Raw genomic sequence first — 15,269 nt, forward strand, 5'->3', positions numbered from 1 at the left:
TAAATTTTCCCCTGCTGTGTCTCCCAAGAATTTCAATTTGTTATTCCTGGAAAAGGAACTTTGGGATTATGTAGAAGATAATTTGACCCAACCAAGTTTGTGTCCTCCCCCAGCTCCAGGGGGTGATGTCTGTCCTACCCATGTCCTAACTTGGAGGCTGCTTGACTCCTGGCTGTCCCTCCTGATCATCTCACAAACCCTCCATTTCTTAATTTTTGGATTGCCTCTTTGAGCCTAGTCTTGAATGAACCAGAATTATCTGCTGTTGACCATTGTGAAGGTGGAAGCTATTCAGTCAGATCATCTGATTAGCAACAGTGCTAAATACATTGCTACTGACATACGGAGATCATTTCATGCTAATCATTTTTGTGCACTTTCAGCCAGGGCTTCTGATCCTGGATTGAACAGTGAATCCTCAGTGCAGCCATCAGGTGTAGATTAGCGAAGAGGTGTGTCAGAGAAGACGTATCTGCGTTTCGCTGACTGCTTCACTAAGGTTCAGTTTTCAAGGGTTTAGCCTTTTCAGTCAGCAGGATATTCCATTCCTGAGAAACCCCTCCAGTGATGAAATTCGCAAGTGTGGAGCTCAATAAAAATAAGTTAAAAATTGCGAGGTTTTATTTGCTAATGGATGATTTGCTAAAAAAAAAGGTCTTCAAGGGTCATAATCTCTGGATTGCTGCCCGAGCCACGTACAAATTGGCATAGGGAGGCGAGGATCAGGGAAGTAAACACGTGGCTAAAAGAGTGGTGTGGGAAAGAGGGTTTCCTTTTCATGGGGCACTGGCATCAGTTCTGGGACAGGAGGGATCTATACCGCTGGGACGGACTCCACCTGAACAGGGCCGGGTCCAGTGTTCTGGCGAAAAGGGTAAATAGGGTGGTTAATAGGACTTTAAACTAGTAGGTAGCGGGGAAGGGAGAAGTGAGCGTAGAGGGAGAATAACAATTAATGTAAGGCAAAGCAGCAGGTTAGCAGGTGACGAGGAAGCTTCAACTCCATTGAAAATTAGGAAAAAAATTAAAGGGAAGGAGAACTCAAGAGCTGTTAGTAATGGAGGTAATAGGACCCAAAAAGAAGGTGCAAAAACTGGCATAAGAGCACTTTATCTGAATGCTCAGAGCATTCGAAACAAGGTGGATGAGTTGATGGTGCAAATCATGACAAATGGGTATGATTTAGTGGCTGTTACAGAGACATGGTTTCAGGATGGTCATGACTGGGAGTTAAATATCCAGGGGTATCAAACTGTTCGGAAGGACAGACAGGAAGGTAAGGGACGTGGTGTTGCTGTGATTTTTAAGGATGATATCAGGGCAGTAGTGAGGGATGATATAGGTTCTACTGAACAAAACGTTGAATCCATTTGGGTGGAAATTAGGAATAGCAGGGAGAAGAAGTCACTGATAGGTGTGGTCTATAGGCCACCAAATGATGACATTGTGGTGGGGCGGGCAATAAACATAGAAATAGCTAATGCATGTAAAAATGGTACAGCAATTATCATGGGGGATTTTAATCTACATATCAATTGGTCAAACCAGGTCAGTCATGGCAGCCTTGAGGAGGGGTTCATAGAATGCATCCGTGATAATTTCCTTGTAATGGAACCTACGAGGGAGCAAGCTATCCTAGATCTAGTCCTGTGTAATGAGACAGGAATAATTAATGATCTCGCAGTTAGGGATCCTCGCGGAAGGAGCGATCACATTATGGTCGAATTTAAAATACAGATGGAGCGGGAGAAGGTTAAATCCAGTACCTATGTCCTGTGCTTAAACAAAGGAGACTATGAAGGAATGAGAGAGGAGTTAGCTAAGGTAGAATGGGAGTAAAAACTTTATGGTGGGTCAATTGAGGAACAGTGGAGGACTTTGAAAACGATGTTTCACAGTGCTCAGTAGAAGTATATTCCAGTGATAAGGAAGAACTGTAGGAAAAGAGAGAGCCAGCCATGGATGTCTAAGGAAATAAAGAAAAGTATCAGATTGAAAAAAAAACACATACAAAAAAGCAAAAAGTAGTGGGAAACCAGTAGACTGGGAAATCTTTAAAGGTCAACAGAAAGCCACAAAAAAAGCTATAAAGAAAAGTAAGCTAGATTATGAGAGTAAACTAGCTCAGAATATAAAAACAGGCAGCAAAAGTTTGTATAAATATGTAAATCGTAAAAGAGTGGCGAAGGTAAACATTGGTCCTTTAGAGGATGAGAAGGCCAATTTAATAACTGGGAATGAGGAAATAGCCGAGACATTAAACAGTTATTTCGTGTCGGTCTTCACTGTGGAAGATGCAAATAACATGCCGAAAACTAATGGCAAGAAGGTTACAGCAGGTGAGGATCTAGAAACTATCATTATCACTAAGGAGGCAGTGCTGGGCAAGCTAATGGGGCTAAAGGTAGACAAGCCTCCTGGCCCTGATGAAATGCATCCCAGGGTACTAAAAGAGGTGATGGGGGAAATAGCAAATGCACTAGTAATTATTTACCAAAATTCACTGGACTCTGGGCTGGTTCCCGCAGATTGGAAAATAGCCAACGTGACGCCACTGTTTAAAAAAGGAAGTAGACAAAAAGCAGGTAACTATAGACCAGTTAGCTTAACTTCGGTAGTGGGGAAAATGCTTGAATCTATCATTAAGGAAGAAAAAGCAAGACATCTGGATGTAAATTGTCCCATTGTGAACACCCAGCATGGGTTCATGAAGGGTAGGTCATGTTTAACTAATTTGGTGGAATTCTTTGAGGACATTACTTGCATGGTGGACAATGGGGAACCTGTGGATGTGGTGTATCTGGATTTCCAGAAGGCATTTGACAAGGTGCCATACCAAAGGCTGCTACATAAGATAAAGTTGCACGGTATTACAGGTAATGTATTGGCATGGATAGAGGATTGGTTGACCAGTAGAAAGCCAAGAGTAGGGGTAAATGGGTGTTTTTCTGGTTGGCGGTCAGTGTCTAGTGGTGTGCCTCAGGGATCAGTGTTGGGACCTCAATTGTTTACAATTTACATAGATGATTTGGAGTTGGGGACTAAGTGTGGTGTGTCAAAATTTGCAGATGACACTAAGGTGAGTGGTAGAGCAAAGTGTGCAGAAGACCCTGAAAGTCTGCAGAGGGATATAGATAGTCTAAGTGAGTGGGCAAAGGTCTGGCAGATGGAGTACAATGTTGATAAGTGTGAAGTCATCCATTTTGGTAGGAATAACAGCAAAATGGACTGTTTTAAATGGTAAAAAATTGCAGCACGCTGCTGTGCAGAGGGACTTGGGTGTCCTTGTGCGTGAATCGCTAAAAGTAGGATTGCAGGTGCAGCAGGTAATTAAAAAGGCAAATGGAATTTTCTCTGCCATTGCTAGAGGGATGGAGATTAAAAACAGGGAGGTTATGCTGCAGCTGTATAGGGTCCCGGTGAGGCCACACCTGGAATACTGTGTGCAGTTTTGGTCTCCTTACTTGAGAAGAGATATACTAGCAATGGAGGGGGTGCAGAGGAGATTCACTCGGTTGATTCCAGAGTTGAGAGGGTTGGATTATGAGGAGAGACTGAGTAGACTGGGATTATACTCATTGGAATTCGGACGAGTGAGGGGAGATCTCATAGAAACATATAAGATTATGAAGGGAATAGATAAGGTGGAGGCAGGGAGGTTTTTTCCGCTCGCAGGTGAAACTAGGACTAGAGGGCATCGCCTCAAAATAAAGGGATGCAGATGTAGGACTGAGGTCAGGAGGAACTTGGAAATCTGTGGAATTCCCTCCCCAGTGAAGCAGTTGAAGCTACCTCGCTGAATGTTTTTAAGGCAAGGCTGGATAAATTTTTGAACAGTAAAGGAATTAAGGATTATGGTGAGTGAGCGGGTAAGTGGAGCTGAGTCTCAAAAAGATCAGCCATGATCTTATTAAATGGCGGGGCAGGCTCGAGGGGCCAGATGGCCTACTCCTGCTACTAGTTCTTATGTTATGTTATGTTGAATTTTCTTACTGCTTTTTTGGCGTGCATAGGCGAATTTGCGATGTCATGAATACAGAGGATTTACTGTAGTTGTGTCAGTGTTATTTGTTGTTCTCCACTTTGCGGTGATTTTGAACTCATGCTTGCTCCCTTTTCCTATATCCGTTTCAAATTGCAATAGGTTACTCTTGTTAATTAAGTTGTTTTCTACTCCAAGTTTACAAATTGATTGGAAAAAATACATTCTCAAATTCACCCGAATGAATTGGTTCCTTAACCTGACACTTGTACTCAGAATAGATTTGAGCAATGTGTGGTTTGTCAATGATTTCTAACTGGTTAAATTATACTTTTTATTTTTAATACTTAAACCAAATTTTATGTTTGTGACAGACACAATGAACTCCTAAATAGCACTAAAGTCAAGTGCAACAACTTAATGCTTTATTCCTGTTGTGTTTTTCAACTCCCTAGATCCCTGGTTCTCTGCTTCGGATGGTCAGGAAGAAGCTTCTTTTCCTTCAGAAAGGAGGGGATCCCACTGCTTCCTCAGGTACCTCAGGCACATCATATTAAAAGCATGAACGATTCTTTGATTCCCTTAATTGCCTTAAGTTCTCTGAGCAATACAATTTTTAATTGGCTGAAATAAATTTATTTATTTTGGTCCTTCATGTGCTATGGATATCACTGGCTGAGTTAGCATTTATTAGCTATCTCAATGGTCCTGGAGAAGGTGGGGTGAGCTTCCTTCTTGAACTACTGCAGTAAACCATTGCTGTAGGAATATCCGTGAGGCTGTTAAGAAGACGAGCATTTTGACCTAATGACAGTAAAGGAACACGATATATTTCCAAGGTAGTGACTTGGAGAGGAACATGCAGGTGGCAGTGTTCCAATGTATCTGTTGCCTTTGTCCTTCTAGATGGAAATGGGTCTTGTATTTGGAAGGTGCTGTTTAAGGGGCCTGGATGAATATTTGCAGTGCATCATGTAGGTGGTCACTGCTACTTCACTGTGTCAAATGGGCCTTGATGTCAAGGGCAGGCATCCTCACCTTATGTCCAGAATCCAGCTCTTTGTCCATGTTTGAATCAGGGCTGAGTAAAATCAGGAGCTGTTTGTATCTTGCAGAACCCAAACTGATCATCAGTAACTAGGCTATTGGTCAGCAAGTGCTGCTGCATAGCACCATTGGTGTCAACCTCCATGATTTCACCCATGATCAAGAGTAGACGGCAGGGCAGAATTGATTGAGTTGGCAGAATGCAAAACTTGGCACTTCCTTATGTTAAAATCCATCTGCCACAGCTTTGCCCACTCACCTAATTTATCATTATCCTGTTGTAATTTTATGCTGTCATCAACACTATCTACAGTGCTCCCAATTTTGTATTGGCAGCAAGTTTGGATATTTGACTTTTTATGCCATTATTTAAGTCATTAATGAATATTCTGAATAATTTGAGACCTTAATATAGATCCCTGCGGGACAACACTAGTCACGTCCTGCCAATTTGAGTACTTGCCCATTATTCCAACTCTCTTTCTTGCCACTCAACCAATTTCTTGTCCATGTTAATAATTTTACCTCCATTCCATGGGCTTCCATCTTAGCTAACAGTTTCTTGTGTGGTACTTTATTAAAAACCTTCTGGAAGTCTATATAAACAACATGTATTGACTTACCTCTGTCCACCTCTGTTACCTCTTCAAAAACACTGAGGTTTGTCAGGCATGACCTTCCCTTCATAAATCTATGCTGGTTCTCCCTGATTAACTGAAGGTCAAGGTTTTCAGTTACCCTTACCTTGATTATAGACTCCAACAATATTCCCCATAACACAAATGTAAGGCTAACTGGTCTGTAATTCACTGGTTTCACTCTGTTGCCCTTATGAAAGATTGTGTGATGTGAACAAATTTTTTAGTCCAGAGGTAAAACTCCTGAATCCACGGAACTCAGAATCAGCAATGTGCTCTGCTACCTCCTTTAACACCCACGGATGGAAGTCATCTGGTCCTGGGGATTTGTCGCGCTTCAGTTCCATTAATTTACCCATTATTGATAATTTACTTGAGCTAATTTTATTTAGACCTTGTCCCTGATCCTCTGTTAACGTCAGAATAAAATCTGCTCTGGTACTTTGTATTTTGTTTTCATTTGATGTGGCAGTCTTTCACTGAAACATAGGCATTCAAGGCCTACGGGTTTAGTTTTAACAATAAAAGAAGTTTATTATACGAGAAATAAAAACAAGCTATCTGCATTCAACATGTTTTGAAAGATGTCTAAAAATGTTGCACAACAGAAAAAAACTCATCTCCTCCCCAGAAGCAACACTTCCCATTTAATCAAAATCTAGAGAAACTTCCTTCCCTCACAAGTCTGCCTGTTGATTTAACTGCTTTTTTATGGTTCTGGTCCTGTGAGCTTTTTCTTTAAGATCTTAGTTGTGAGAGTAGGACTTTCTCAACTTTCAAGAATCAAATTGGAGATTTCTAACTGAACATTCTTGGTTTGGTAACTTTCACTAACGCAAATCCTTATCTTGAGGTAAGTTATTCTCTTATTCCTCTGAACAATGGCTCTTCTTTATTTGGGAAACTATTCTTGCATTTAACTTCAGTCAGAGCTTTTTCAAACTGGCTTCAGAAGGTTTTAACGCAAGGTTTATAAAATCGCTCATCCTAGTTTGTGCTAAGCTAATGGTGTCATGTTTTTCCCTTCTGTCAAAAACCCTACAATATAAACAAACTAAATCCCTTCAAACAGTAGACCAGACCCATGTGCCACCAATTTAGCATCCAAGTTCTGAAATTAAAAAAGTTAGAGGATAAAAGATACTTTATCAGTAAAATACTTAAAAGTTTTCAGAAACAGACAGGTAATTGGAATTGAGGATTATCAGATTAGTCATGATGTCATTGAGTGGAAAAGAAAATTATGTGGGCCGAATGGCCTACTTCTGTTCCGATGTCTTAACGGTCAAAAAAGTGACGATTGCATACAAGTCTTACACCTTTCATCACACTGGCATCTGTGATACAGAGGACCTCCAGAGGAGGTTGTAATGGATCATCAACTGGGCACTTTGGGCTGAAGTTTGTTGCAAATCTCTCAGCCTTACCACACAGTCCATTTGAAACTACTTTACTGGAAGGTACATTTATGTTGCACCTTTCACATCCTCTTGGTCCAAGCACTTCATAATCAATTAGTTAATTATTTTGAAGTGTAGTCGCTGTTGGTATATCGGCAAATGCAACAGCCACTTTGTTCATAGCAAGATCACAGAAACAGCAAATGAGATGAATAACCAGATGACAATTAGTGTTGGTTGAGGGACACTCCTTGAATGGTGCTATAGAATTTTTTTTACATCCACTGGAACTGGTAGATGGAACCCACAGTTTAATGTCTTATCTGAAAAATGGTGACTTTAGAAAATACAGTACCCCTCACTCAGTACCAGCTTTAATTGTGTGCCAAAGTCAAAAGAAAATCTGATGATGACAAAACATCACAAATGTATACTGGCATATGTCACTGTTGCAAACTTGATATCATAACATTAGTAGGATTGAACCTGTATCTGAACTAATTTCTATACAGACTATAAAATGCTGAGCATCACTTGAAATTGCCTGTTTGAAGATCTGGTGGCTAAAACTGAAACACAAAGTGGATGTGAAAGTGCAAGACTGACAATCGTGGCTGGTGTCTGTGCAAATTTGGGAACTGGTTGTCTTCCTGATATTCTGGAATGGGTATTTTCATTATGGGCAGGGTGTACAAAAGAAACTTGTATTTCAAAAATAATTGGGTAAATTATTCAGAAAATATTTGAAACTGGTTTAAATCAGCAACAATTTCCCTTTGGAAGAAATAATGCTGCAACCAATTTCTGTGCAGTTTTATAAAGTGTTTCCTTTATTTCTCACTGCTTTCTCTGAAATTCTTTTTTAAATCAAAATTATCATCTCTCATGACTTTTTTGCAAAGAATCAGTGTCCATGTTTCTTGTTGCTGCTCCCAGATCGGGTGCTTTGGAAATCTTCTATTTTGAGCTGCCACATGAATACAAATTGCTGTGTAGTGTTTGCAGAAGAGGAATGAATGATTTGCGGGAATTGTGAGGAACATCAAATGCATTGTCTGCAGTGCCACTCAGTGCCTTGGAGAAGCTACTGCAGCAATTATTTTAATTGTCAGTTGAACTGATTAGACGCAAGAATTCGTGACTATAATAATTGCTGCTAAACTGTTGAGCAAAACATTTTTTTGCTTTTTTTGCTAAGTTCTAAAAATAAGTTGACACTTCAGCACAGTCCTGAGAGTGTTGATTACCTTAAAGACCTGTTTGCCTATTATGATAGATCAAGTGAATTTTAAAGTTCCCATGGTACAAATAGAGCACAGGAACATGAGCAGGCTGTTCAGCTACTCTGTATTGGCCCTTTATTCCAGTGCTTTCCAACCTCTTACCTGCTGTGACCTCATTTCAATGCTTTAAGATTCTCAGTTTTCACAGAGGTGACATACAAGATGTAGGGACACTCCAACTGCACCAAAAGAGGGCAAAAATATCTTTGTCTACAAAAATCTTGGCTTATGATTTTCGCCAGTTGATTATGATGGAGCAGAGGACAGAATACTGCAAGGGAGTCAGAACTACACGTGCCATTGCTGTCTCTCAACTCAACTCTCATTTTGGCAAACCCTGCTCTATTCAATAAGATCATAGCTGACCTTACTTCACCCACCCTGGTTCCATAAATTTTCGTATTTTTCATCCAAAAAAAATCTATCAATTTCATAGGTTTTAAGTGTTAAATCTACCCCATTTTGGCAGACTGTTTTAGGAAAGAGTGCTGTGTGAAGAAATGCTGCCTCAGTATCCCTAAATGGCCTAGCATTCATTTTTCATTCCATGTTCTGGCTGCTCTATCAAGGCATGTAGTCTCCTGTCCAGGTTCAGAGAAGATTTATCAGGATGTTGCTGGCAGTTGGGGGGGTTTGAGTTGTAAGGAGAGGATGGATAAACTGGGACTTTTCACTGGAGCATTGGACGTTGAGAGGTGACCTTATAGAGATTTTACAAAATCATGAGGTGTAGAGATAAGGTGAATGGCAGGTGTCTTTTCCCTAGGGTGGGAGATTTCAAGACTAGGGGTATATTTTTAAGGTGAGAGGAGAAAGATTTAAAAACGATATGAGGGGCAATTTTTTTCCACAGTGGTTCATGTGTGGAATGAACTTCCAGATGAAATGGTGGATGCGGGGACAGTTAGAATGTTCAAAAGGCATTTGGATAAGTACATGAATAAGAAATGTTTGGAGGTATATGGGCCAAGCGCAGGCAGGTGCGACTTGTTCAATGTGGGATTACGGTTGTCATGGACTGGTTGGACCAAAGGGTCTGTTTCCGTGCCCTGTGACTGTAGTGTATCAACCCCACTGTGTGTTAGCATTCCTCCCTCAACTTATTCACAAAGAATAGTTTGACTGGTTCATGATGTTGAATTTTGGTGTGTACAAATTTCTTGTTGCATTTATGTACTTAACAATGTGACGGCATTTCAAAAGTCATTCACCGAAAGCAAAATGGGTAGAATGTCATAGAGGTGTGATCAGATCCTATAAAAATATAAGTACTTTTGATATGATTGTTACATTGTCTATTCCCTGCAAAAGACTTTACTTGATAATTTTGATTGCTTATTTTGTGCCAGGTTTTACATTCTGCCAGAATGTAACACAGAAGGAGTTTGAGGAGCAGAAAGGCAAGACCACCATGGACCAACTTAAGCAGTTAGTCCAAGAGATCAGTCAAAACTCCAACATATCTGCCAAAGAGGGAAACAGACTGCTTCAGGAGTTCCAGAAGCAACATCCTTCAGTGTTTGTTCAACACTACTCAAATATCATTTAGGAGGAGAATATCAGTGAGATTATTGCTGTTTGTTTAGAAAAGATAGCGTTTTGAATGAATGCAAGCACTTTGTTGACCAGGCCATTTGGCACCTGCGACAAGTGATTCTTCTAATCATCTGGCTCAGAGGTTATTATGCATCTCTGGAGCATGTGGGTCTTGAACCCTAGCTGCCTCATCTAGGGATGGGGACACTACCACTGCACCACGAGAGCAAAAATATTTTTATTTGATTACAAAAATCTTGGCTTATGATTTTCTCCATTCAATTATGATTAACGTTGATTTGCACTAAATGTAATAACTAAAAGTCTCAGTTTGTCTTTGTTGCAACGTTTCATTTTATGCTACTGTTGTGTTGTGTCCTAGGTTTTGCAGGGGGAACAATTGTTCACCTTTTTTATACCTGAGCTGAGACACATCAGGCTGCTCTTCTGAGTTTGCACTACCATCTGGGAGGCTCATCTGCTGGCTGCATTGATTTCTGGCTGGGCAGTTAACTTATGGGGTTCTGTGCCAGCGGTGTGAACATATTATTGCCCCTCTCCTGTCAAATGAATCTCTGGCCAGTACAGGGAAATGAAAGGCAAGAAACATTTTCGGTGAACCATGAAGCGAGTTCTTATAATGATCTAGTGGGCTTTGGTTGAAGCTGGCCACCTGGATTGTATGGTCTAACTTGCTGTAGATTCTTGGCATTTCCTCTTCATTTAAGCTTCATATCTACAAAATTCTCAAACAAATGGGATGAGAGTGTGATTGCAAAATGCTGATAGAATGCAAAGAGTTGAAATGTGCCCAGTTCATCAGCATCAAGTGCCTTCTAGATAGCTGCATGTGATATAAATAATTAACACTAATATTACTGTAGGAAATTCTAAATTACTGAATAAGCTTAATTGTGGAACAGATTTTTTTATATTTGATATCTCAGCCTTTTTTCCAGTTTGGATAAATAAAACTGAATTAATCAGAAATGTGTACTTTTATTCGAGTTTTTCGTGAACAGATGTCACAGCTTGGCTTCAATGTCTTTTGTCCATTGCACTTTGTGGCATTATGCAGATTTAAAAAGATGGAAATTTATCCTGATTACCTCATTTTCTTTTTGACTTGCGTGCTGTTTTTTTTTCTCCATTATGGTTTCCTTTACTGTTGCTCTGTTTTAATTACTTTGCTTCCTTTCGTTTCTTTCCCATGTTTGGTTTTATTGATTATTCAGTCCTTATCTTCATTTTTTTTCAGCTCAAATATACATGTGTGGCAGATTTTGTGTACAAAACAACATGCTAAAATCACTTCCCTTGATTTAGTTTAACTTGGTGTGTTTGGCTTTGGGATTTATTTTCTCTGCTGCTGACATTTGGTGGTCTAGGTTCTTGCAGCAATTAACTGCTGGAAGCAAAGCTGAATAAGAAATGTAAGGGCTGATTACCTTGTGGATCTAGAGGCGTCATCCCCACGTGCAACCCCCCCAAACAAATACCCAGACTAGTCTCTTGGGGGGGAAAAAAAGCTATAGCCCTTCATTCACATCTAACTTATTCCAAACTTCTAAATATAACTTTTGAAAATTAATTGTCTGTAAAGGAGAAAGTTCAGATAAGTTGAGACTTGAGGAAATAAGGCAAGGTTGAATGGACTTCAATGCTAGTCGGATTAGAGTTAGGACAAATGAGTTAAGGGCATGATTGACACATGGAATTGCCACATTGTTGCCATCAAAATGTGGTTGAGGGAGGACTTGCAACTCATATTCCAGTGTATAGGATCTTTAGGCAGGACAGTATAAGATGTAAAGGAAAGAGTCTGTTACTGCAGCAAGGAGGGATGATATCCTGAGAGGATTGTCAGATGAGGCTTTATGGGTAGAGCCTTGGAATAAAAAATGGGCAGTCACACTGGTCAGAATGATATGTAGGCCCCAAAATAGTCCATGGGCAATTGAGCAGATATGTCAACAATTCATTGAAGTGAATAGGGTAATTATATTTAAATTTATCCGACATTAATTGGGATAATCATAAAATGGATTTAAGGGGTTGTATTTTTTTGAAATTTATTTAGGAGAGCTTTTTATATCATGTAGATGGTCCTGCGGTGTTGGATTTCATTCTGGGAAACAAAGCCAGACACATTTGTTAAAATCGAATCAGAGATAGTAGGAACTGCAGATGCTGGAGAATCCGAGACAACAAGGTGCAGGGCTGGATCCGAGACAACAAGGTGCAGGGCTTTTCTGATGAAGGGTCTAGGCCCGAAACGTCAGCCTCTCTGCTCCTATGATGCTGCTTGGCCTGCTGTGTTCATCCAGCCCTGCACCTTGTTGTCTCAGACACATTTGTGTTGGCAGTGAGGGAGCATTTTAGTGACAGTGACTACTACACAAAAAGTGTTAAGTTTATTATGGAAAAGGAAAAAAGATAGTCTGCAGAAAATCTTTCGGGATTGGAGGAAGGCAGACTTTATTAAAATGAGGCAGGATCTGGCTAAAGTAGACTATGAAGAGCTATTTAAGGGTAAATCCACAGCAGAAATGGGAGGAGTTGAAAACCCAGGTGCTCTGGTTTCCTCCCACAGTCCTAAGATGTGCAGGTTACGTGGATTGGCCATGGGAAATGCGAGGTTACAGGAATTTGGTGCGATGCTGTTCAGATTGTCAGTGTGGACTTGATGGGCTGAATGGCCTGCTTCCACATTGTAGGGATTATATGATCTAGTCAATGAATGAGGCTGAGTACAGGCACAACATGTTCCCTTTAGGGTGAAACATAGGAGCAGCAAGCCCAGAAAACCTGAATGTCTAGGAATATTCAGCACTGCATAGAAAGGAAAAGAGAGGCATGTAACATACATAGAAAGGGAACAAATCAGTGGAGGCCCTAGTGGAGTATAGAATGTGCAGGGGGATCTTAAGAAAGCAATTCGGAGAGCGAAGAGGGGGTGGGAAAGATTAGGTCGAATCCAGATGTATTCTACAAGTTTATTAAGGGGAAGAGAATAACTAGGGAAAGGGCCATTAGGGACGGAAGGTTAATCTGTCAGTGAACCAGCAGAACATTGTAAATGTGTCAAATTAGTACTTCATATCTGGATTTACTCGTGAAAAGGAGGATGTTGGTGCAGAATTTGGGAAGATAGACTGAGGTTCTTGAGCAGCTTACTATAGAGAGTGAGGAGGTAATGGAAATTGAGGCAGGCTTAAAAATGGAGACATCCCCAGGTCTGGATCAATTGTATCTCAGGCTGCTGTGGAAGACGAGGGAGGAAATCACTGCGGCCCTGACCCAAATTTTTAATTTCTCTGTGGTCACAGGGAAAGTGCTGGAGGACAACTAATGTGGTTCCACTTTTTAAAAAGGATGGTAAAGATAAACTAGGGAATTGTAGATAGATCAATCAGTCAGTCCACATCAATGGTAGGGAAACTATTGTAGAAAATTCTGAAGGAGAAAACTAATCTCCATTTAGAAAGCCAAGGTTTGATCATGGATAGTCAGCGTGGCTTTTTCAGAGGAAGGGTCATGCTGAAGAAATTATGGGTGAACTTTGAGGTGGTGACCAAATGTGTAGATGATGGTAGTGCAGTCAATGTAGTTTATATAGATATTAGCAAAGCCTTTGACAAAGTTCCACATGGGAGACTGATAAAGAAGATAAAAACACCTGGGATCCAAGGTAACCTGGATCCAAAATTGGCTTAGTGATAGGAGACAGGGTGATGGTGGAAGGCTGTTTGTGTGACTGGAAGTCGGTGTGCAGTGGTATATCACTGAGAATGGTACTGGGCCCTTATTGTCATGTAAATCTGGTATGGATTAGAATGTGTGGGAAAATAATGAATAAGTTTACAGATGACACAAAGATTGGCTAGGTGGTTGATAGTGAGGAAGAAGATCTTAAGTTACGGGAGAATATTAATGAATAATAAGATCGGCAGATCAGCGGCAAATGAATTTAACAATGAAAAGTGTGAAATGATGCACTTTGGAAGAAGTAACAAGACAAGGGAGTACTCAATGAATGGTAGGACCCTAGGAAGTTCAGAGGGGATTTTGAGGTGCGTGTCCACAGATCCCTGAAGGTGGCAGGACAGGGTAATCGGGTAGATAAGGCATTTTGATCAGTCAAGGCATAGATTATAACAGCAGGGATGTCATGTTGGAGCTGTGCAGGACTCTGGTTAAGTCATAGCTGAGTTTAGTATGTGCAGTTCTTGACACAACACTGTAGGAAAAATGTGATTTCACTGGAGGGAAGGTTCACCAGGATGTGGCCTGGGATGGATCGCTTTAGCTATGAAGAGGTGCTGGATAAGCTCAGGTAATTTTATTGAAGTAGATAAGAGGGACCTGATAGAGGTGCCTCAGATTGAGAGGGTTATACGGGGTGGATAGAAAGCAGCTGTTCCCCTTCGTGGAAGGATCAGTAACAAAAGGTCATACTTTTAAGGGGGAAGCAGGAGGCTTAGAGAGGGTCCGAGGAAAAATGGTAGGGGTCTAGTGTACGCACTGCCTGGGAGGGTAGTTGAACCGAAGAACTCTTTAAAAAGAACTTGGCTGAGCACTTGAAATGTCGGAACATTGAAGGCTTTGGGCTTGATGCTGGAAAGTGTGACAAGTGTTGATTTGGTGCAGTTTTGGTGGTACAGCCTTGATGGACCGAAGAGTCTCTTCTGTCCTGTGTAATTATGATTCTCTCAACATGGACATCTGTGAGCTCACGTTGCATATTGATAGTGGAGGCCGAGCTTTGTTAGCTGTCCTTTGAGAATTCAAGCATGCATGGAAAAGATCTTATGTTGTGATTTTAAAGAGAATGGAATTGTCTGTCCTGATATGATTTCTCTTTGGAGCAAGAGCTCTGACCTCACCTGGTGCCCGTGGACCTCACCTGACCTCACCTCGCCCTTGACCTGTGGCCACGCCCCTTGAGGGACTGATCACGTGCGTGGGCGGAAGCGGAAGTGAGGTAGCGGGTGGGGGAAGGGGGAGTGTTGTGATGGCGAAAAGGTCGCCTGCACTTGCTGCCGCTGCCGCCGCCCTCGCCCTCGGAGTGAGCTCGCCTGGGACGGAGTGAGCCGTCAGGCGGCAGGGCCCTCGAACACAGGCAGATCCAATAGAAGCAAAGCTCAGGTGATCGGCGCCCCAGCTTCATTCGTGTTTTAACAGGCGGCGGTGAGAGGCCGGGCCTAGGCTGATGGAGGAGGAGGAGGGGGAAATACAGAGAGGGGCGAAAGGATCCTGTGACAGAGAGGGAGCACACGGCTTGGGTGGAGATGAAACTGGGAATTGAGGGCGGGGTTTGAGAGGGAACGGAGATGTGTCAGTGTATGAGAATTGGGAAGGTGTCAGGGATCAGAGAGCGAGA

General features: G+C 41.4%; 2 protein-coding genes across 5 annotated transcripts in view; both read left to right on the forward strand.

The window, feature by feature from the left end:
- The window catches only part of depdc4 (DEP domain containing 4), a 44,941-nt gene extending 34,065 nt beyond the window's left edge, over positions 1 to 10,876 (forward strand). For both annotated transcript variants that reach the window (XM_048607746.1, XM_048607747.1), the window contains exons 8-9: positions 4,438 to 4,516; positions 9,700 to 10,876. In XM_048607746.1, coding sequence (XP_048463703.1) covers positions 4,438 to 4,516; positions 9,700 to 9,899 — 279 coding nt within the window. In that variant the 3' untranslated portion in view covers positions 9,900 to 10,876. The remainder of the gene's footprint in view (positions 1 to 4,437; positions 4,517 to 9,699) is intronic.
- Positions 10,877 to 14,857: 3,981 nt separating this feature from the next.
- scyl2 (SCY1 like pseudokinase 2) overlaps positions 14,858 to 15,269 on the forward strand; it is a 45,973-nt gene continuing 45,561 nt past the window's right edge. For 2 of the 3 annotated variants that reach the window (XR_007264042.1, XR_007264041.1), the window contains exon 1: positions 14,879 to 15,034. The gene's annotated coding sequence lies outside the window, so the exon portion shown is untranslated. Of the gene's footprint in view, positions 15,035 to 15,269 lie in introns of all 3 variants that reach the window. The other variant, XM_048607485.1, reaches the window with a different exon arrangement.

This window comes from Rhincodon typus, chromosome 18, assembly GCF_021869965.1.
Source record: "Rhincodon typus isolate 14 chromosome 18, sRhiTyp1.1, whole genome shotgun sequence".
NCBI lineage: Eukaryota > Metazoa > Chordata > Chondrichthyes > Orectolobiformes > Rhincodontidae > Rhincodon > Rhincodon typus.